Below are 23072 nucleotides of genomic sequence, written 5' to 3'. Positions count from 1 at the left end.
CATAAGTCAAGTCTTATTTGCTAACTAGAGAAACCATCAAGTTTTATAAAGTAGTTGCTTAATAAGTATTTAATTGATTCTTCAAAAAACATATATACTGTTTACTAAGTTAGTTTAGGACACTAAAATCACAGCATGAACCTCAAAGGAAAATTGTGGGTAGGAACCAGAGAGAATGTTCTAGAATGCCATATATTTGTCTACTGATGGAATATGGGCTTTCTATGCCTTGATCCAAATTACCTTATGATGTTGTGAAATATTGGAGTTTGGGTGATTGGATTTTGCTTTTTCTTTATGTATCATCCAGGAAGATGATGTAAAACAGCCATTTAATGACAGTGGCTGTCTTCTTGTGGATAAAGACCTTTTTGAAACTGGGCTAGAGGAGGAGGAAGAGGAAAATGACTCTGCATTGGAAGATGAAGAGTCATTAGAATCAATAAGAGCAGCTGTGAAAAACAAAGTAAAAAAATACAAGGCAAGTAAAAGATGATTGCAGAAGAGCTAACCCACTGCTTCTAACTTTTGCTTTATCTTCTGATTTACTGTTGGAACTTTTTTTTTTAACTGAAGAAAAACATGTGGCAATTGATGTAGGTTTTTTGGTTGTTAATTTTGGAATCAGACAGTACAGGGGATAGACATGCTAACTTGTGTGGAAGCTAGTATTTTTTTCTTTTCTTTTCTTTTTTTTTAAGATTTTATTTATTTATTTGACACAGAGAGATCACAAGTAGGCAGAGAGGCAGGCAGAGAGAGAGAGAGAGAGGAGGAAGCAGGCTCACTGCTGAGCAGAGAGCCCGATGGGGGACTCAATCCCAGGACCCTGAGATCATGACCTGAGCCGAAGGCAGCGGCTTAAGCCACTGAGCCACCCAGGCGCCCCAGCTAGTATTTTTTTTTCTTAAGATTTTATTTATTTATTTGAGAGAGAAAGAGAAACAGCAACTGAGAGAGAGAGAGAAAAAAAAAGAGACAGCATGAGCAAGGAAGGGGTAGTGGGAGAAGCAGGCTCTCTGCTGAACAGAGAGCCTGATGCGGGACTTATCCTAGGACCCTGAGATCATGACCTGAGCCAAAGTCAGATGCATAACCAGTTGAGCCACCTAGGCACCCCAGGAAGCTAGTATTTTGACTTCCCTCATAGGAATGTTAAGGGGAAAACGAGATACTTTATATTGTTGAGATATAAATTTTATAATCCTGTGGCTTTTAAGAAATGAACCTCAAGTGTTTCTGGAAAGGTATCAAAGAGAAGGAACAGTCAAATATTATTGTCCTGAGTGTTTGGAAGCACAGTTGTTCTTGCTAAGATTATCTTTAGCTCCCTAGGAGTCAGTGTTCTTCCTTAGGGAAAGATATAATAAAGAAATGTAAGAAACAGGGGCACCTGGGCCGCTCAGTGGGTTAAGCTGCTGCCTTCAGCTTAGGTCATGGTCTCAGGATCCTGGGATCGAGCCCCGCATCAGGCTCTCTGCTCAGCAAGGAGCCTGCTTCCCTCTCTTTCTCTCTCTCTGCCTGCCTCTCCGTCTACTTGTGATCTCTCTCTGTCAAATAAATAAATAAAATCTTTAAAAAAAAAAAAAAGAAATGTAAGAAACAACAGCCCAACCTCCATTCAAGACAGTAAATTTTTTTCTAGGCTTTATAGGGATGCTGTATGTTTAAAACTTTTATTTGATAATTCTTGACTCATTATTAACATAGCATAATGTGATGTTGGGATACAAAACCAATCTTTTGAGTAGCCAATATCCTCTTATTTTAGTTTAATTTTTTCAAATAATTTTTTTTTTTAATTTTTATCTATTTCCCTTAGAGAGAGAGAGTGAGAGAGAGCGAACTGTATTGGGGGCAGGGGCAGAGAGAGAGAATCCCAAGCAGACTACCTGCTCAGTGCAGAGTGCCATGTAGAGCTGGATCCCATGACCCATGAGATCATGACTGGAGCTGAGATCATGAGTTGGTCACTTAACCGACTAAACCACCCAGGTGCCCCTTCATTTTAATTTTTCTCCATATTTTTCAACTTGTAATATTTTCTTCTAGAAAAAGGAACTGTCTTTGGAGAGTGGAGTGTATCCATTTGGAGAAGAAACTGAGTCGTCAAAAGGCACCATAAGGAAGGTGAGATAGAGCTCTGTATAATTGTCATGTTGATTTCTTTCCCCAGGAGATTGTGAATTTCTGAGGGATAACTATTTTATCATGTCTGTCATATTTTCCTGGTACCCAAAATACTGCTTTGTATATAGTAGGGACACAAATATGGATTGTGTTAAATTAATTCTGTGATAGGCAAAATAAGCAATCTTGAGTTTATATTGTACTGAACTTACTGCTTACTTTTCTCTCTCCGTCCGCTTTTCTTGGAGAGGGCAAACTCTTGAAGCATGAATATCTTTCTGGATAATAGCATTAATGTAGTCTCACTTTTTGTTTTCTCTAAGGAAAGAAAGGCAGCCAGATTAAGTAAGGAAGCGTTAAAAAAACTGCATAGTGAAACCCAGCGCCTTATTCGAGGTAATGTAAACCAGTGCAGTAACTTTGAGGCAAATCACAATATTTCTTTGTAAGTTCAACTTGGCTGTTAGGGATTTTTTTTTTTTTTTTTAAGATTTTACTTATTTATTTGAGAGAGTGAGTGCACACGTGCATGAGTTGAGGGGAGGGGCAGAGGGAGAAGTAGACTGTCCACTGGATAGGAAGCCTGATGTGAGGCTCAATCCAGGACCCTGAGAACACAGCCTGAGCCAAAGGTAGACATTTAACCAACTGAGCCACCCGAGTGCCTGAGATTTTTTTTTTTAAGATTTTATTTATTTATTTGACAGAGATCACAAGTAAGCAGAGAGGAGGAAGTAGGCTCCCCACTGAGCAGAGAGCCGGATGCGGGGCTTGATCCTAGGACCCTGGGATCATGACCTGAGCCGAAGGCAGAGTCTTAACCCACTGAGCTACCCAGCCCCTCCGAGATTTTTAAGACTTTATTTTTAGGGGAGCCTGGGTGGCTCAGTCATTGAGTGTCTGCCTTGGGCTCAGGTCATGATTCTAGGGTCCTGGGATCAAGCCCTACTTTGGGCTCTCTGCTCAGTGGGGAGCCTGCTTCTCCCCTGCCTGCTGCTCCCCCTGCTTGTGCTTGCTCTCTTCCTCTTTCTCTGTGTCAAATAAATAAACATTTAAAAACAAACAAACAATTTCCTGGATCAGTTTGATTTCACATCTAGGTTTAAAAGCCACTGGTCTTTAGGAAGTTCTTTTGTACTTTGATCACATCTTTATTAAATCCAGGATTGTTTTCTGTTTCTCGTGATGACTTTTGCTGTACTGTTTAGTTAACTGAGTATGAAGTGACATTACAAATATACAGTATATGTATTTGCTTGTTTTGTTCCATTTTATAGAGTCTGCACTTAATCTTCCATATCATATGCCTGAGAATAAAACCATTCATGATTTCTTCAAACGTAAACCCCGACCCACTTGCCAGGGAAATGCCATGGCACTACTGAAGTAAGAACTCTCTTTCCTTGTGATTATAGTTTTTGTAAATATTCAGTTTTATAACAACCATCTGGTTTTAAAAGTTCAGATTACTCACTCCTAAAACCAATTTAATTGATATTATTATGAGAGTTTCACACATAGGATAGTTTTCAACTTCAGCTCATTTTCCCTTCTCTAGGTCATCTAAGTATCAGTCAAGCCATCCCAAAGAAACCACAGACACTGCAAATACAAGTGAGAAGAGTAATGACCACCATAGCAAAGATTCTGAGCAGACAACAGGTGTAGGATATGAAATGGAAATTCATGCCCTCCCTGCAGTTTCAAAGGAACCCCAGATGACTACTGGATCAGATGAGTCTTGCAGTAAGGATTTGATAGGAAGTGAAGAGCAAGAAATTCAGGAGAAACAGAAGCAGAGTGACAATAGACCTTCACCTGAGGACAGCTCTGTGGCACCACAGGAATCCAGCTTCCTCAGGAATGAGGACAAGGATTGTCAAGCCAGAGGGCTTGTGGCACCTGAACCTCATGCTCTGGTGGAAGAGGAAATCCTGAAGAAAACCGGAGAGGCAGATGAGAAGGTGGAGGAGCCTGGGCAGCAAACCAAATCAATAATTGTGCCACCTGAAAAAGTGAGGAGGTTCACTCTGGATAGACTTAAGCAACTGGGGGTAGATGTTTCCGTTAAACCTCGACTGGGTGCTGATGAAGATTCCTTTGTGATACTTGAAGAACCTGAGACCAACAGAGGTAATTCTTTGAATTGGGGGGAGCCTCTAGAGTAATTTATTTGCAACTTTCTATTATTTGCTACTATGGAGGATAGGGAACAAGGAGGAACCCATAACCACACGTGATTGTATTCTACAGACATACCAGATATGGGTAAAAATTTATTTAGATAAATTTGGCAGGGCATCAGAGTGTTTAAACCTTGTTTAAAATGGAAACCTGTTGGGGTGCCTGGGTGGCTTAGTCGTTTAGCGTCTGCCTTCCTCTCAGATCAAGATCCCAGAGTCCTGGGAACGAGGCTCACATTGGACTCCCCTGCTTGGTGGGAAGCCTGCTTCTCCCTCTCCCACTCCACCTGTTTGTGTTCCTGCTCTCACGATCTCTGTCAAATAAATAAATAAAATCTTAAAAAAAAAAAATGGAAGCCTGTTGATAGGTTAGTATACAAAAGAGGTACGTCACTGTTGTATTATGGTATGACATCCAAAAAAGCATTATTCATTTTTTTAAAAGATCTTTTTAATTTATTTGACAGAGAGAGACACACATAGCAAGAGAGGGAATACAAATAGGGAGAGTAGGAGAGGGAGAAGCAGGCTTGCCGCTGAGCGGGGAGCCCAATGTGGGGCTCGTTCCCAGGACTCTGGGATCTTGACCTGAGCAGAAGGCAGACACTTAACCGACTGAGCCACAGAGGCACCCCCAGCATTATTCATTTTTTCACTATAAAGAAAAACATTTGGTTCAGTAAATTGTCTGCAAACTGAATTTCTTTTCTTTCTCCGCTCATTTAACAAATATTAAACTATCCACGACATGCAAGGTTCTGTAGGGCACACCAAGAGCAATCTAAAATTTATCGTACATTTAAGCTACTTACACTCTTGTAGGGGAGATAAGTATGCAAATAACAGTAATAACGCAAGAGAGAAGGTGGAAAGTGACATCTAGAATGAACGTGTGTCACTGATGATTGGAAAAATTTATATGAGGGAAAGGGAAAAGTAGTCTTTGCTGAAGGAAACACTTAGCATAAAGTGCTCTGACACTTTAGAGGAAGGATTGGTTTCTTCCAAAAGGTGGTTAGACCTTTGTTTATCATTCATTTTTTAATTTTTTAAAAGATTCTATTTATCTATTTGAGAGAAACACAGTGAGAGAGGGACACAAGCAGGGGGACACAAGCAGGGGGAGTGGGAGAGGGAGAAGCAGGCTTCCCGCTGAGCAGGGAGCTTAATGTGGGACTCGATCCCAGGACCCTGGGATCATGACCTGAGCTGAAGGCAGATGCTTAATGACTGAGCCACCCAGGTGTCCTCAGGTGCATTTTAGAAAAAGAATCAAACTTGGAGTGTTCTGGACATTTTAGATGGAAGAGAAGGCACGTGAAAATATCTAACAAACCTTAATCCCAAAGGAATCTTTTTATAACTGTCAGCTCTCTTAAAGCAGCCCACTGTGGTGTGAGATCTTAAACAGAGGCAGAAGGTGATGATGCCAGGTCACAGCTAGCTGAAGGAGAAAGGAAAAAGAAATTCTGAGCTATTATAGCAATGGGGAAGTGGAGAGAGATCCTATTGTCATTGGACCACTGAACTAACTGCTCCCAGCATATATATTCCCCTTTGTATACTAGTTGGGTGTGTGGTATAAAGACCACATGTAAATAGGATTTCCTTCCGGATGATATTGATCTTACTAGTACAACAGTTTCACCAACAGACTTTTCCAGTCCTGCTGCTGAGTTACATCACTAACTGGATGAATTATCATTTCTCTCCCCTTTTTAATTGATGTTTTCCGTATTTAATAAGATTGCTAATTAATAGTGAAATGTTCAGAATAGGTAAATTTTTTTTTAATGATTTTTTTTTAAGATTTTATTTATTTATTTGATAGAGATTACAAGTAGGCCGAGAAGCAGGCAGAGAGAGAGAGGAGGAAGCAGGGTCCCTGCTGAGCAGAGAGCCTGATGCGGGGCTCGATCCCAGAACCCTGGGACCATGACCTGAGCCGAAGGCAGAGGCTTTAACCCACTGAGCCACCCGGGCGCCCCTAGGTAAATTTTTAAAAAGAGGCTGGAATCTATGAAAAACTAAGCCACTGAATGACTGATAATTGTGGTGCAGTTTCTACCAGTTCAGTACTTTTTTTTTTAAGAATTGCCTACATTTGGGCACCTGGGTGGCTCAGTGGGTTAAGCCTCTGCTTTCGGCTCAGGTCATAATCTCAGGGTCCTGGGATCAAGCCCTGAATCGGGCTCTCTGCTCAGCAGGGAGCCTGCTTCCCTCTCTCTCTGCCCACCTCACTGCCTACTTGTGATCTCAGTCTGTCAAATAAAATCTTTAAAAAAAAAAAAGAATTGCCTACATTTATCTGAAACTACTAATATATGTTAATTAACTGAATTTAAATTTTAAAAATGAGGAAAAGAAAGAATTGTTTACATCTAGAAACTTCAGTTATAAATTTCTACTGTAAAATGATTTGTGAAGTATACTGGGGAAGAACAATTGCAACATTTTATTAGTTTGGGTTAAGTTATATGGGTATGAATTTGACATAGGTGTTAGTAGCAAAGCAGTGATTGGTGTCTTTAGGTATTTTTTTCCCCCCGGGGCAACTTTTTGAACTTAAACAGAACTGGAATCTTAAAGGAAAGAATTTAAGCATGGCAAACTGACATACTTGTTGGTGTTTGGATCTAGAACTGGAAGCCTTGAAACAGCGTTTCTGGAAGCATGCTAACCCAGTGGTCAAGCCCAGGGCTGGTCAGAAGGTGAATGTGAACATCATAGTGAAAGGCATGGATACTGATGGAAAGGAAGAGCTGAAGGCAGATGTGGTACCTGTGACTTTGGCCACTGAGAAGCTGGATGGAGCAGGCCACACAAAGCCAGGTATTTGAGTTCATGTTTTTGTTCATTTGATTCCTTACGCTTTGTACTCGGGCAGGTATTTATGGCGACTGAAGACCCTGTCATGAAAAGTTCTAGAATCTCTTTCCTTGGACACTTTGGAGATTGGATAGCAGTACCTATGGCATGATTCTCATGTAGCATTGCTTAGATGTGTGGGGTGGGTAGGATGACTTTATTTCCAATTGTCTTTGTCTTATAAAAAACAATAAGTAGAAATGCCTGGCTGGCTCAGTCAGAAGAACATGAAACTCTTGATCTTGGGGTTGTGAGTTTGAGTCCCCACAGTGTATAGGGATTACTTAAGTAAAAAACTTTAAAAACTAATATATTAATTTAAAAAACTATAAATATTCATGTAGAAAACACAAAGAATAAAGACAAAGCTTCTATGATCCTCTATCAGAGACACTTATAACTATATTGTATCCTTTATTTTTTAATTTGTTTATTGTAGAGAGAGTATGAGCATGAGTTGGGGGAGGGGCAGAGAAAGAGAGATTGGGAGAGAGAATCTCAAGCAGACATCCTCCTGAGCCCAGGGCTTGATCTCACAACCCTGAGTTCATGAACTCAACTGAAATCAAGAGTCCATCCCTTAACCGCCTGAGCCACCCAAGCATCCCTATTGTGTATCCTTTTAATCTCTCTTTCCATGTATATGTTTTTAGAAACAATAGGATGATCAGACCATGCATTCGGATATTTTTTTTTAAATTTTTTTTTAAGATTTTAAAAATTTATTTGATGTAGCGAGAGAGAAAGGGAGAGCTGGAACACAAGCAGGGGGAGTGGGAAAGGGAGAAGCAGGTTTCCCGTGAACAGGGAGCCTGATGCAGGGCTTGATCCCAGGACACTGGGATCATGACCAGAGCCGAAGGCAGACCCTTAACGACTGACTGAACTACCCCGGTGCCCCTGCATTCTTATTTCTTATCTGCTTTTTTGTTTTAACAATGTTTGTAGTCCCCACTTCTACTTTGAAAATACAATTAATATGACACAAAGAAAAAAATTAAGACACTGAGGAAAATGTATGAAATGCAAAGTTATTCTTCCGAAAGGTAGCTGTTCACAGTTTTTTGTGTGTTCTAGGAAGAAAATTCATAATGTATATGTATACCATTGTGTGTGTGAGAGAAAGAGACAGACAGTCATTGGATACTTACTCTATGCCAGGCACTGCTTTAGGTACTTTACTGTAAATACATCATGTCTTTATTTTATATATGAAGAAACTGATATACAAAGCATTTAAGCCACTTGCTCAAGTTTACACAGCCTGTGAGTAGTAGAACCAGCAGCCTAATCCAGACCTTGTAACTTCAGAGCTCAAATACACATTTTATTGCTTTTGAAGTTTTTTTTTTTTCTTCCCAGATTTATTTATTTATTTATTTGACAGAGATTACAAGTAGGCAGGGAGGCAGGCAGAGAGAGGCGGGGAAGCTTCTAGCTGAGCAGAGAGCCCGATGCAGGGCTTGATCCCAGGATACTGGGATCATGACCAGAGCCGAAGGCAGACCCTTAACGACTGAGCCACCCTGGTGCCCCTGCATTCTGATTTCTTATCTGCTTTTTTGTTTTAACAATGTTAAAACAAGAATGGGAGAAGGAGAAGCAGGCTTCCTGTGAATAGGGAGCCCGATGTAGGGCTCTATCTCAGTACCCTGGGATCATGACCTGAGCTGAAGGCAGAGGCTTTAACCCACTGAGCCACCCAGGCACCCGCTTTTAAAGTATTTTTTAACAGCTGCATAATATTCTATTGTGCAACTATAACATGATTTAACTATACTCCTTTAATGAATATCTTGTTTATTCTAGTTCTTGGCATTTTATACAGTGTTGAACTCCATTATCAGGTGTATATTGGTGTACCTGGATGCAGAATTCCTTACTCCGTGGAATTATTGAGTCAAATTTTGATATGTATCATCCCATTGTCCTTCAAAATAGTTGTACCAAGGGCACCTGGGTGGCTTAGTCAGTTAAGCATCTGCCTTTGCCTCAGGTCATGATCTCAGGGTCCTGGGATCGAGTCCCATGTCTCACTCTCTGCTTAACCAGGAGTCTGTTTCTACCTCCCCTCTGCTACTCCCACTTGTAGTGCTTTCTCTCTCTTTAGGGTGCCTGGGTGGCTCAGTGGGTTAGGCCTCTGCCTTCGGCTTGGTTCATGATCTCAGGGTCCTGGGATCAAGTCCTGAGTTGGGCTCTCTGCTCAGTGGGGAGCCTGCTTCCCCCTCTCCCTCAGCCTGCCTCTCTGCCTACTTGTGATCTCTCTCTATGTGTCAAATAAATAAAAATAAAATCTTAAAAAAAATATAGTTGTACCAATTTACACACGGAGTCACAGTGTGTAAGAGTTCCTGTATCCTCTTGTTAATAAGAGATATTATCAAACCTTCTAATTTTTGCCAATATGTCAAGTTATTTTGACAAATTATTTTGATTTGTTATTTTGACAAATTATTTTGATTTGTATCACTTTAATTAGAAATGAGGGGAGGGGTGCCTCACTGCCTCAGGTGATGGAGCGCCTCACTGCCTCAGGTGATGGAGCATACAACTCTTGGTCTTGGGGTTGTGAGTTCAAGTCCCACGTCTTTAAAAAAAAGAAATGAGGTTAAGCATTACTTTTGTTTATTAACCACATATGTTCATTTTTTTCTTTGAATATACCCTTTGCCCATTTTACTCTTTTTTTTTTTTTTTAAGATTTTATTTATTTATTTGACAGAGATCACAAGTAGGCAGAGAAGCAGGCAGAGAGAGAGGAGGAAGCATGCTCTCTGCTGAGCAGAGAGCCCGATGCAGGGCTCAATCCCAGGACCCTGGGATCATCACCGGAGAAGAAGGCAGAGGCTTTAATCCACTTAGCCACCCCGGCACCCCTGCCCATTTTACTCTTGAGTTGTTTCTTTTTTTCCTTAATATTATCAGTGTTGTCCTTCATGGTTTCTGAGCCAGAGCCAGAGTCCTGCTCTTCCACCGTGTTTTTGCTCTTTAATAACTTTATAATCTCTATGTGGTATATTATTCCAGGGTGTAGAACATCACTGTGAAAGTTCTCTTTTACATTTTAGTTCTTTATACTCCTTATTTGTTAAGGTAACAAAAGCCGAGAGTACTAAAGTCTCTGGAGTTGCCTGAAACACATGTCTGAAGTGTTTCTCCTTATCTGTGTTCAGGTGAAAAGCTTCAGGTGCTGAAAGCCAAACTACAGGAAGCGATGAAACTCCGTAGGCTTGAGGAGCGCCAAAAGCGGCAAGCATTATTTAAGTTAGATAATGAAGATGGATTTGAAGAAGAGGAAGAGGAGGAAGAAATGACGGACGAATCAGAGGAAGATGGAGAAGAGGAGGAAGAGAGAGATTTAGAGCAAGAAGAGGAAGATTTAGAGCAAGAAGTGGAGGAAGAAGGCAATCAGGAGGTTCTGAAAATTATTTAATTTTGTTACTTGGTCAGGATGGATAAGAGAAAGAGAAAATCAGATTTGAATCAGAGCAGAGTAAGCATGTTCAATTGTATAAGAGATTTTAGGGGCAGAGGTGATGTAACTAGCTCAGAGGTACTGAAGTCCTAGTGCATTCAGTTCTCTCAACACCTTTGACTACCTGCTGTTCACAGGGCCCTTAGCCTTGGCTTCTACCTGTTAGTCTGCTTGTTGAACATAAGGCTAAAATGGAAACAGCTTTGTATTCATAGTTGCTTTTATCTTGTTGTTTACATAGTTTTCTCTATTTAGGATGAACAGCGGTCTTAACCTTGGTCAGGTGGAGGTCTGGAATAAGTTCTCAGGCAAGCTGAGACCTTCCTGAGTTTCTTTCTTTCTTCACTGGGTATTTTTAGAAGGGCCTCTTGCCCTTGTTTCTGGCTAGGTAAGACAGATGATGATAGGGTTTTGGGTACTGAGAAAAAGAAAAAAGCCACCAAAGGAAATACATACATAATTAAAAAGAAAAGCTCCCTTGCTGGAACTCTGCAGTCATTGTGAGAGTTGGCTCATATTTATCCTTGGGTAAGGAAAAAAGAAAGAAGGAAAGCAAAGGCCGAACTAGGCAGCATGTCACAGTCTGTTTTTGGTCTGAGGCCACTAGTTGTCCTTCAGTCTCAGGCTAATTATTTAGCCTCTTATTGCTTCAATAAAATGATAACCCAGTCTTTCAGTCTTTTAGCAATTTGGGGAAGATAAACGGTAAAATAAGTATAAAAGAGCTCTAGAGGTGTCGGAAAGTTATGTTACTGCTAATGGTTAGACCGAGCTTCCTTCAGATTTACCTTTTCAGATCTAAGATGTGACCTGTAACCAAGCAGCCATATATTTGGCCAACAGCATATTTGCTTTTGAATTTTCTGACTCTTTTTGTTTTTGGGTGGCGTGATTGGTGAAGATTGCAGAATTCCTTCTCGGTAGTGAAGAAATAGAAACCAAAGACGAGAAAGAAATAGATAAAGACAACAGTGATGGCAGTAGTGACATTGGGAAATCAGTTGGACTTCTGTCTGTCCCCAAGCCTCTGTCATCCGATTCTACCTTACTTCTATTTAAGGACAACTCTTCCAAGATGGGGTAAGTAATTCTCTCCAGTGAAAGATAAGATTCCCTTGGGTTTGCCCTCTCATAAGAAGCAAAAACATGGGGCGCCTGGGTGGCTCAGTCGGTTAAGTGTCCGACTCTTGATTTCTACTGAGGCATGAACTCATGGGTCATGGGATGGAGACTTGCGTCTTACTCCAGGCTCAGTGGGGAGTCTGCTTGGGATTCTGTCTATCTTCCTCTCCCTCTGCCTCTCCCCTTATCTGTGTGCACTCAGCTCTCTTTTTTTTTTTCTCTCTTTCTAAAACAAATAGATGTTAAAAAAAAAAAAAGCAGAAACAAACAATTTACTTTCTTATTTTATAGTTACTTTCCTAGTGAAGAAAAATCAGAAACAGATGAAATCTCAGGCAAAAGGTCTAGCAAACTGGGTAAGTAATGACTCTTACACAGAACTTGATTTTTCTTAGCTCCTCTAGCTTTGGTACTTAAGGACTACAATTCCATAAAATTCCATTTTTTTGACTCTAGTAGACTTTTCTCAGTCTTCCCTGTGGCAATGAAAAGCATTTATGAGTTAGAAAATTTTTCTAAAAGGACTTTGTAAATTAAGATTTTTCTTCGTTCTGTTTTTGAAAGCTTATATTCAGTTTCCTTTCAGGTGACTGTGGACATATAATAAGTCCTTAGCAGTATGTGTTGATTAAATGAACCATGAAACATTTCTGTCCTATGTAGATAAAAAGATGAACACATGATTGGATAACAGGGAGAGTGATGATAGGTGTTAGGCAGGGTGAGAGAAAGATGGGAACTTTCAGGTGTCACTTAGCTTAGTGACAAACCCTGATTGTATAATGCTATTTTAGTACCATAATTCACCTTCACCTTCATGCTTTAGAACTTATAACTTGAGAGGTTTGCCTATGAATGTTACCTGACAGTTTCATTCTCAATTCTTTTTCCTAAACAGATCCCCCTTATTTCTGGACCCATGCATTTAAGTTATTTCTCTTTCTTTAGATGAAGATGATTCATGTTCATTGCTAACAAAGGAGAGCAGCCACAATAGTAGTTTTGAGCTGATTGGCTCCACGATTCCATCCTATCAGCCTTGCAACAGACAGACAGGACGCGGGACCAGTTTTTTCGCTACACCAGGAGGATTCAGATCTCCTTCCCCTGGGCTATTTCGAGCCAGTTTGGTCAGCTCAGCTTCTAAGGTAAGATGGTAATGGTTTTCTAATCTCCTCCCCCTTTTACTTCCCACACTGCTAAATTGTGTCCAAGCCAAGCAACTCCTACCACATTATGTATGTTCAGTTTAAAGAAACCACCCCCTTTGTGTATTAAAAACAAGCCTCATCTAATGTTCTTACTTTCTTGAAGACGTTTTTTCTTTATTCTTCTCTTGGCTATGCATTGTCCTCCTCAACTGCAATTGCCTGAGAGTAGATAAAATCCTGCAAATAGCAACTTCTGTTGTTGTCATGACAGTGAATGACAATTATAAAATGTTTTGTTTTTGTTTGGTTTTGTTTTGGTGCCAGAGTTCAGGAAAGCTGTCTGAGCCTTCACTTCCCATAGAGGATTCCCAGGATCTGTATAACGCCTCCCCAGAGCCCAAGACACTTTTCCTAGGAGCCGGAGACTTCCAGTTCTGTTTAGAAGATGACACTCAGAGCCAACTGTTGGATGCAGATGGGTAGGTAGTTTTATGTTTCTGTGGGTGGAATGGTACTGGGTACTGCTTAATTTTGTTTAAAAATAAAGTGAGCGTCTGTTGCTCCATCTGTGCTTTCTCTTCTGAGAAAGAGAAGGTGTACAGACCATTAGTATTACATTCTGCAAGTTTGAACAAAAGCTCTCCAGAAAATAAAACGTAAATAGTCCTTGCTGGCATTCTGATCCTTCGAGCTCTGCTTTCCTTGAAAAGCACAGCTCTTGTAAGGGCATCAAATTATCTGTCCTGCTGTGTTAGGATTGAAGTGTGGGATTGAGGGTGGACAGAGCTGTGGCACATTACGTGGACATAGCACCAAGTTCTACTCTGGCACTGTCTGAAACCCAAAATTATCCTTTACCCCTTTACCTTTCTAATAGCATTTATTCTCTTACTAAACTCCCTCCCTCTTTAGATTATCACAGGGCTGCAGTTTGAATCCTTTGTCTCCTGGTTTGGGATCCAGATTTTTTTTTTTTAATTGATTTATTTGAGAGAGAATGAGAGAGAACACAAGCAGGAGGAGGGGCAGAGGGAGAGGGAGAAGCAAGCTCCCTGCTGAGCAGGGACACTGGCACAGGGCTTGATCCTAGGACCCTGAGCTCATGACCTGAGCCTCCCAGGTGCCCCTGGAATTCAGCTTTTAAGATTAGTTTTAGAAACATCAAATTTTGGGGACACCTAGGTGGTTCAGCTGGTTAAGTATCTGTCTTTGGCTCAGGTCATGATCCAAGGGTCCTGGGATTGATTTCCACATTGGGCTCCTTAACTCAGCGGAGAGGGTACTTCTCCCTCTCTCTGCAGCTACCCCTGCTTGTGCTCTCTCTCTCTGACAAATAAATAAATAAAATCTTAAAAAAAGAAAAGAAACATCAATTTTTTTTACCCACAGTATGCCTGGGTGGCTCATTCAGTTAAACATCTGACTCTTGATTTTGGCTCAGGTCATGATATCGGGGTCATGAGCTCGAAGCCTGCCTTGAGCTCTGCGCTGGGCATGAAGCCTGCCTAAGATTCTCTTTTTCCTTCTCAGTTAACCCCTCCCCCACCTTCTTAAAAAAAAATCCTCTTCAAAATTTTTTACTCACTACTTTGTTTTTTCCCCTAGAGAATGTCTTATATTCTTTATTGTGCTTGTAGGTTCTTAAATGTTAGAAACCACAGGAATCAGTACCAAGCTCTGAAGCCAGGGTTGCCATTGGCCAGTATGGATGAGAATGCCATGGATGCGGACATGGATGAGCTGTTGGATCTGTGTACTGGAAAGTTCCCATCTCAGACTGAAAAATCTCTGCCCAGGAAGAACGACAAGAAAGAGAACCTAGAAGAACTTCTGAATCTTTGTTCAGGAAAATTCACTTCTCAGGGTAAATAGCCAAGAGATCAGGCTCACCATAGTAAATATCTTTAGTCAGTGTCCTTGAAGAGAAGCCTGTTACCCTTGGGTGAGAAATTCACAGAAGGCAGGGCTGTGACGGATTCTTGTGGGTGGTTTGAATTCTTAGCTTCCTGACATTTGGAGCCCTTACTTTCTTAACGTGATAAAATGTCAACTTAAGCTTCGATGATTTCTTAACTTAACCCATGTGATTTCTCATTTATGGTTAATATGCACGCAAAGCTTAGAAGAGAGTTGGTGTATAGTTAATTTCATATCAATGCCTACTTATTTCCACCTGCGTGTTTCTTCCTCCCCGATGCTAGAATGTCAGCTCTCTGAGAGCTGGGATTTTTGTTTTGTTCACTACCATATCCCTGGTGCCTGGCACATAGTAAGCACCAAATAAGGATTTGTTGAATGAATGGATGGTGAGCTCTTTTTGGCAAGCTTACCTTAGAACTGTATTGAGCTGGGGAAAGAAGACAGAGCTGTTATTTCTTGATGACAAATCTTTTTCTTTGTTGTGGTATAGACGCCTCTACTCTGGCTCCATCAGAGTTAAATAAACAGGAGAAGGAGAGCAGCTTGGGGGATCCCATGGAAGAAGCACTTGCTCTTTGCTCAGGTTCTTTTCCCACAGACAGGTGAGTCTCAGTGACTGGAGGGAATGGAGGAAGGCCCAGACTTCAGATAAAATCATGAGGTCAGCAATAAGGAACCATCTTAGGCGCTTCTTATCCTGAGAGTCTTACAGTACATTTGTCTTATTTGCAAAGTAAGGAAATTAAAATACTTTCCTTTAGTTGGTGGAGAACAGGGTTAAAGAAAGCAAGAATACGGAGTGCCTGTTTGACTCAGTCGGTTAAGCCTCCGCCTTGGGCTCAGGTTGTGATCTCAGGGTCCTGGGACTAAGCCTGGTGTCAGGCCCTGAGTCGGGCTTCGTCCTGAGCAGGGAGTCTGCTTCTCCCTCTCCCTCTCTCTCCACCACTCCTCCCATTGGTGCTTTCTCTCTCTCTCAAGTAAAGTCTTTTTTTTTTTTTTTAATATTTTATTTATTTGTTTATTTGAAAAAGAGAAAAATCGAGAGACAAGGCATAAGTAGGGGGAAGAATAGAAGCAGATTCCCTGCTGAGTGGGGAGCCGGATGTGGGGCTCAATCCCAGGACTCTGGGATCATGACCTGAGCTGAAAGCAGATGCTTAACCCACTGAGCCACATAGGCACCCCAATAAATAAAATCTTGGAAAAAGCTGAAAAGGGCAAGAATAGAAACTTAGAGCTAAAGCTGGGAGGCAGAGAGTGCAGATGACCGGGCATTGCTCATTTCTTTGGCTCTGATCTACTGTTGTGCCAGGACTCCAGTCAGGTCTGTGTCTGCCTCCTTGAGTAGGCCAGGATCCCATTTAAACAGCCTCCTAGAGCAACTCCCCACTACGGGAGCCCTGACCAAGTTCCAGAACCAGCATTGTCTCCTGGGACATTGCCACAGCAGCCACGTTTATTGGTGCTGAGGCTGCCATGGTTAGTGGGGCTCGTTCAGGGGCTGGCTCTGGAACAGTGACAGCTTTGATCATTGGCTGTGCTAGGAACCCTTCTCTCAAGGGGCAGCTCTTCTGTACCATTCTGGGCTTTGCCCTGTCTGAGGACAGGGGGCTCTTCTGTGTGATGGTCGCCTTCCTCATTCTCTTTGGCATGTGAGCCTTCATGGGGGTCACCTACCTGTCCCTGCTGCTTCAATTTAAGGCCATGGCTGGTACTAAACGTGTGCCGAGCTTTACCATTAAACACATTTCTCTTTAAAAAGGGGGGAGGTCAGGGCGCCTGGGTGGCTCAGTGGGTTAAGCCGCTGCCTTCGGCTCAGGTCATGATCTCAGAGTCCTGGGATCGAGTCCCGCGTCGGGCTCTCTGCTTGGCAGGGAGCCTGCTTCCCTTCCTCTCTCCTGCCTCTCTGCCTACTTGTAATCTCTCTCTGTCAAATAAATAAAAAAATCTTTTAAAAAAAAGGGGGGGGAGGGCAAGAATAAGCACATGGAAGTGTTCAACACTAATAATTAGGGAAATACAAATCATAACCACAATAAGATACCACCTCACACCGATTAGGATGGCGATTATAAAGAGAAAAAAAAAGCCCGTAAAATAATAAGTGTTTGCGAGGATATGGAGCAATTAGAACCCTTATCCACTGATGGTGGGAAATGTAAAATGTGGAAGCTTCTGTGGAAGTCAGAATGGCAGTGTCTCAAAAAATTAAAAATAGAATATGATCCAGCAATTCCACTTTCAAATATATTCACAAAAGAAGTAAAAACAAGGTCTCAGATGTTTGTACACCCATATTCATCCTAGCATTACTCATGATGATCAAAAGGTGGGCACATCCCAAGTGACGAAACAAAATGTGGTGGACACACACACGATTATTCAGCCTTAAAAAGAAAGGAAATTCTGACACATGTGACAACAGGAATGAACCTTGAGGACATTATGCTAGGTGAAATAAGCCAGTCCCCAAAATACAAGTGCTGTAGGATTCCACTTACATGAGATACTGAGAGTAGTCAAATTCCTAGAGACAGAAAGTACAAGGGTAGTTGCCAGGAGCTGAGGGGAGGGAAGAGGGGGAACCTGTTGTTTAAAGCATAGAGAGTTTGGGGGCACCTGGGTGGCTCAGTCAGTTAAGCGTCCCGACTCCTGATTTCAGCTTGGGTCATGATCTCAGGGTCTTGAGATCAAATCCCACGCTGGACTCTGCATGGGGCGTTGTGCTTGTGATACATGTATTTTGTTTGTTTGTTTGTGTCCTAGGCAAAGAACTTTATTAAATTAACATTGCTTCAAACTTTGTTCCCAGACTTCTTCAGCTTAATTCACTCCAAAGAATGAATTGTACATAAGCAAAATCTGAAAAGAGCTTCAGTGTCCAAGGGGCTTGGGCTCAAAAATATTAGAGATCTAAATTTCATCAGATCCATGTACAAAATTTTTAAAAAGCTGTTATAATATAAAATAGCAGCTCCTAGTAACTACTTCAGGTTTTATCTTCTTGAGAAGTTGACTCCATTCCATTTGCTTCATTCTTGGAAGCTTCATCCAAATTCTCCACAAGAACTAAAACTTCATCATCATCATCCCCTCTGGTAGCAAGTGGGGCTTTTCCATTCACAGGTTGTGTGGACAGTGTTTCAGCCAGTCTTAAACTAGTCAGACTGTCTGCACCAAGCTGGTTTAAGACAGCCGGTATTGTTTCTGTCAGCTGCTTTGTCTCAGCATGGCCTGGAATGGTGGAAGTGTTCACCGCCAGTGATGCCTGAACTTTGGGGTTGTTAGAGCGGGTCACTGCTCTTCTTGGTGAACATTCATTCAGTACCAGAGATAATTGTTTATCCCTAACTTCTCTAAGGAGAACCGAAGTTTTTTATCATCTGCTATAGCCATTCTATAAACCACCTTCTCTCAGCAAGCAGTTCCTTTCCCACCAACGCGTACTTGTGCTTTGCCGTTTGGCAAGTTTTTCCTGGTTCATGAGAGTTTCTTTCATCTTCTTGGAGCAGAAGTGGGACCGAGTTGGAGAATAGGGTTAGCACTCAGGGGGTCTCGGGCAGGGCAGCTGAGATGAGGCGCCTTATGTGTATTTTATCATAATTAAACAAAAAAATTTTTAAAAGCAAGGCATCTTGTTTCCTGTTTCTTGAAGAGATTGTTGGTGGCAATAAAATACTTTCAGTTTCTAAGTTGACTGAATCCCTATAGTTTGCTTTCAACAACTTACTTATTGATTTCTTTGTTTTGCACCTTAGGGAAGAAGAAGGTGAAGAGGAGGAATTTGGAGACTTTCGGCTTGTCCCAAATGATAATGAGTTTGATAGTGATGAGGTGAGTTGGAAGGGAACAGAGTAATCCTAACCGATTTCCAGGTGTTGCGGCTGTTTGTCTTTTTCCTAGTCTGAATTGTTGAGAATTCTGAGTTTGGCATATTATCCGAAGCCATTTCCTAGAATGAGATGTTTGGGCAGAAGTTTATAAATCCTGTTTTAGTTGAGGACTAAAGTTAGGCAGAACAAAGTTAAGCAGAACATGTTTTGTTCCGCTAACCCCATGTGCGATACTCTGCATTTTTTCAGGACGAACGCAGTAACTCTGATAATGAAGATCTGGCACTGGAAGACCATGAAGATGGTGATGAGGAAGAGCTCCTGAAGCAGTCTGAGAAGCTGAGAAGGCAAATGTAGGTGTTAGGACCATTCCTTCCACTGCTAGAGAAAGTTCTCCTAATGGTTAAGTTGTAGCTTGCTATTGTTTTACCTAAGTCTGCTGGTTCTGTTGCTTTTTGTGGCTAACACAGATGAAATAAACCCTATTCTCATGCTATCTCTTGAGTGTTCAAAGATGGTATGTACTCTTTAAGTGAGTTCTATACTAAATATCTCTAGTTCCTTCAGCTATTTCTCATATAACGTTGCTTGCCGACTCCTCTTGTCCTGGATATTCTCTTTATCCTCAGGTGTGGTCAGACTCCAGCTGAAGGTACCAGTATAACCACATCCTTGTTCTGGGCGCACATGCCTTACAAAGTAACCAACAATCCTAAGAGCAGAGTCACTGTAGATCCTGAGGATTTAGTAGACGATGAAACTTCCTTGTCTAGGACTAGGGTCTTTTTTCCTATGAATTACTGTCATTTCAGGTTTTCCTCATCCTGGTCTTGGGCAAATGACCTCCTGTTCATTTTTGGTTATTTTTTGTTTTTTTCTGCTCATGAAAGTAAACCATTTATTTTAGAATATTTAAAAGAAGATAGGAAGCCAAAAATAAAAGCTTATCTGTGCTCATCATTCAAATATTTAATGAATGTGTGGATGGTAGCTTGCTCCATAACCATTTTTATGCATATATTTTCATATAGTTGAGATCTGTGCTTTTTTTTTTTTTCTTTTTTTGTATGTTCACTTTTGCGTCTTGCTTCTTTCTCACTTGGGATATCCATAAGCATTTTCCTGTGATGTGACAGTTTTATAAAGACCATTTTAATAGGTATTCAGTATTATATTGTACACGAATGACTTTTGGAATTCACATATAGGATATCATATTGATTCCTACTAGCTCTATATTATTGTCTCTAACCCATCATTCCATTCTATTAAGATCACTTTGGGGCTTTAATTTGTCACTTGTCAAATTAACTCTTGGGCACCTGAGTGGCTCAGTGGCTTAAGCCTCTGCCTTCAGCTCCGGTTGTGGTCCCGGGGTCCTGGAATCGAGTCCCGTTTGGGGCTTCTCTGCTCAGTGGTGAGCCTGCTTCCCCCTCTCTCTCTGTCTGCCTCTCTGTTTACTTGTGACCTCTGTCTGTCAAATAAATAAAATCTTTTAAAAAATTAACTATCTCTTGCAAGTTTGCAATCTATAGATTTTTCTACTGTGGTTGTTCTTAAACCTTATTTAACAGCAGAGTCCTCTGTCCAAATGAAATCTTAGGAAGAATGACAGCTAAAAGTTGAGCAGCTCCAAGTGGGTAAATGGGAAGATCAGAGAACTCAGCTGATAGCCCTCGAAGGAATTCCCCAGGAACCCTGAGATTTAGAGGAATTCAGCTTTAAAAAAGTAACATAAGTCTGGGACACCTGGGTGGCTCAGTTGGTTAAGCTCTGCTGCCTTCGGCTCAGGTCATGATCCCAGGGTCCTGGGATTGAGTCCCACATCAGGCTCTTTGCTCAGCAGGGAGCCTGCTTCTCTCTCTACCTCTGCCTGCTGCTCTGCCTGCTTGTGTTCTCCCTCTCTTTCTCTCTCTCTGACAAATAAATATATAAATAAAATCTTTAAAAAAAAAATAACATAAGTCTTTGATAAAAATCAGCCTTCTGAAAGCCATTAGACTTCTGCCACTCATGGCCATAGATGATAGGACTTTGAACACAGAGTGACAGGAGACTTGTTCTCAGTAGGAACTGAGGTCATAAAAACTAACTAATAGTGGTTTTACTTACCAGTAACTCTGAGCCTCAGTCATGGCCTCTAACTTGGGGGTCAAGATATAGCTGTAAGGGATCCCAGGCTATTTTGTTCCTGTACCGTACCATCTCTAACCTGTCTCCCAACACTGGTGAGCTTAAATACAGAACAGAATAATCTGAACCTGCCAGCGGGTATGTCCCAAATGTATAAAGGAGATCAGGCGTTCTGGCTTTAAAGAACCTCATTGAATCCAGGCTCTGTTACTTCCTAGCTGTGTGACTTTGGGTAAATTATTTACTCTCTCGGTCTCAATTCATTCAACTGTAAACTGAAGGGAATAATAGTCCTCCCCTTAAGATAATGCCGTGATGCCTGGAAAGCGCAGTTATTGGCATCCAGTATGTATTAAATGACAGACTTTATCTTCAAAATGTATTATTAAAATTTAAGTGGCTCTATGTTCTGCTTTTCTCACTTCATCCCTAGTCTGTGTATGTTTGTTGCATTTCTGATCTTCACAATTCTTTTCTAGGAGATTGAAGAAATACCTGGAGGATGAGGCAGAGGTGTCAGGGAGTGACATGGGAAGTGAAGATGAGTATGATGGGGAAGAGCTGGACGAATATGAGCAGGAGGAAATTGATGAAGTGCTTCCTTCTGATGAGGAGCTGCAGAATCAGATCAAGAAAATACACATGTCAGTATCCCGACAAGCCCTTTTGTGTGATGGGATGTTTCTACGACCAGCCAGAGTGGTCCTGGTCTTGAACGCTGTAATTTTCCTGTAGGAAAACAATGTTGGATGATGATAAGCGACAGCTACGTTTATACCAAGAGAGGTACCTCGCTGATGGGGATCTGCATAGTGATGGTCCTGGCCGAATGAGGAAATTCCGATGGAAAAACATAGGTATCTTGGTCATTGCTTTCAGAAACAAACGGTACAGCGACCGTGTTTGTCCAGTTTGAGATGGCGAGTGGAAATCCAAACTGCAACAGACCTGGCTGTCATCATGACTTTGTGTTAGTGAGTGGGGAAAGGTTGTGTCGATGTATGAGGAACAATGAGTACCTTGTGTCTGTCCGGGCACCTTCTCCTAGGAGAATGCTGACAACCTTGACTCTTTGCTTTAGATGATGCTTCCCAGATGGACTTGTTCCACAGAGACTCTGATGATGATGAGATCGAAGAGCAGCTTGACGAGACAGAAGCCCGTTGGAGGAAGGAGCGAATTGAACGAGAGCAGTGGCTTCGGGACCAGGTAGAAAATCCGCTCGGAAGTCCTCTGTTCTGGGGCGCCTGGGTAGCTCAGTGGGTTAAAGCCTCTGCCTTCAGCTCAGGTCATGATCCCAGGGTCCTGGGATTGAGCCCCACTTCTGACTCCGTGCTCGGCGGGGGGTCTGCTTCCCCCGCCTCTCTCTCTGCTTACCTTTCTGCCTACTTGTGATCTGTCAAATAAATAAATAAAATCTTAAAAAAAAAAAAGTCCTCTGTTCTGTCCCTAGTTTATGAATAAGAGAGGACCTACTCACCTCACTTGTCAGGATAGTCTCAAAACCTTGGGCAACTCATCGCTGTCCCTTTTAATCCAGTTTTCTTTTGCGCTTTGAGAAGATGACCATGAGCAGTTCAATTCATGTTTGTCCAGTACCGATTTTTTTTTTGTCTACAGCAACAAAGGTTGCAAAAAGGAAAGCAAATGATATCCCAGGTACCTTAGCTTCCCAGTCCAGGCTCTGCTATCTATTTGGCGGCAGGGTAGACTTCTGTTAACACTGATTTTTATTTTCAGGCACAGCAGGGAAAAATTGCAGCTGAAGAAGAGGACATTGGGGAAGACAGTCAGTTTATGATGCTAGCCAAGAAGGTTACAGCCAAAGCACTACAGAAAAATGGTGAGCTACTGGCCGTCCTCAGGTTCCAGCCCCCTGGATTGTTTGTGCTGGAGCCTTAAAGTGACTCCAGCCTTAGGGACTCTTGTGGCTTAGGCATGGGCCTGTGTCTAACATTGTCTTAAAGAGGCCTTCCAAGATGGGAAAGGATAGTGTTCTTGGATCTTAGACTATTGGGCAGTGGACATTGTACTTGTGAGTATATGTAGTTGGTCTGACTTCATCTTCTAAGGCCTCTCAGAGTAAGAATTCTGCCTTCTTTATTTAGTTGCCCAGGATTGTGTTAGAGGTGGACTTTGAACCCAGATATATCTAATTCCAGAATGAGGCTCTAAAACACTATTCTATACTCTTACCATGCTTGTTTTTGCTTATTACTGTCAGCTATTTATCAATGTTCAAGTTGGTTGTCTGTCT

The 23072-nt window shown here is 41.6% G+C and overlaps 1 protein-coding gene across 1 annotated transcript in view; it reads left to right on the top strand.

The window, feature by feature from the left end:
• Positions 1-23072, top strand: part of CLSPN (claspin) — a 29874-nt gene that overhangs the window by 4432 nt on the left and 2370 nt on the right. Inside the window, exons 4-22 of the mRNA XM_004740807.3 lie at positions 311-481; positions 2053-2130; positions 2454-2526; positions 3408-3516; positions 3689-4263; positions 6954-7145; positions 10355-10596; positions 11558-11736; positions 12070-12134; positions 12727-12926; positions 13254-13408; positions 14567-14793; positions 15340-15451; positions 18608-18683; positions 18932-19035; positions 21295-21459; positions 21551-21672; positions 21897-22024; positions 22556-22658. Of these exons, the coding sequence (XP_004740864.1) occupies positions 311-481; positions 2053-2130; positions 2454-2526; positions 3408-3516; positions 3689-4263; positions 6954-7145; positions 10355-10596; positions 11558-11736; positions 12070-12134; positions 12727-12926; positions 13254-13408; positions 14567-14793; positions 15340-15451; positions 18608-18683; positions 18932-19035; positions 21295-21459; positions 21551-21672; positions 21897-22024; positions 22556-22658 (3076 nt within the window). The remainder of the gene's footprint in view (positions 1-310; positions 482-2052; positions 2131-2453; positions 2527-3407; positions 3517-3688; positions 4264-6953; positions 7146-10354; positions 10597-11557; positions 11737-12069; positions 12135-12726; positions 12927-13253; positions 13409-14566; positions 14794-15339; positions 15452-18607; positions 18684-18931; positions 19036-21294; positions 21460-21550; positions 21673-21896; positions 22025-22555; positions 22659-23072) is intronic.

This window comes from Mustela putorius, unplaced genomic scaffold (genome assembly GCF_011764305.1).
Source record: "Mustela putorius furo isolate JIRA1106 unplaced genomic scaffold, ASM1176430v1.1 tig00003853_pilon_pilon_pilon, whole genome shotgun sequence".
NCBI lineage: Eukaryota > Metazoa > Chordata > Mammalia > Carnivora > Mustelidae > Mustela > Mustela putorius.
Note: the sequence above shows the minus strand (reverse complement) of the source record. Positions and strands in the feature narration are given on the sequence as shown.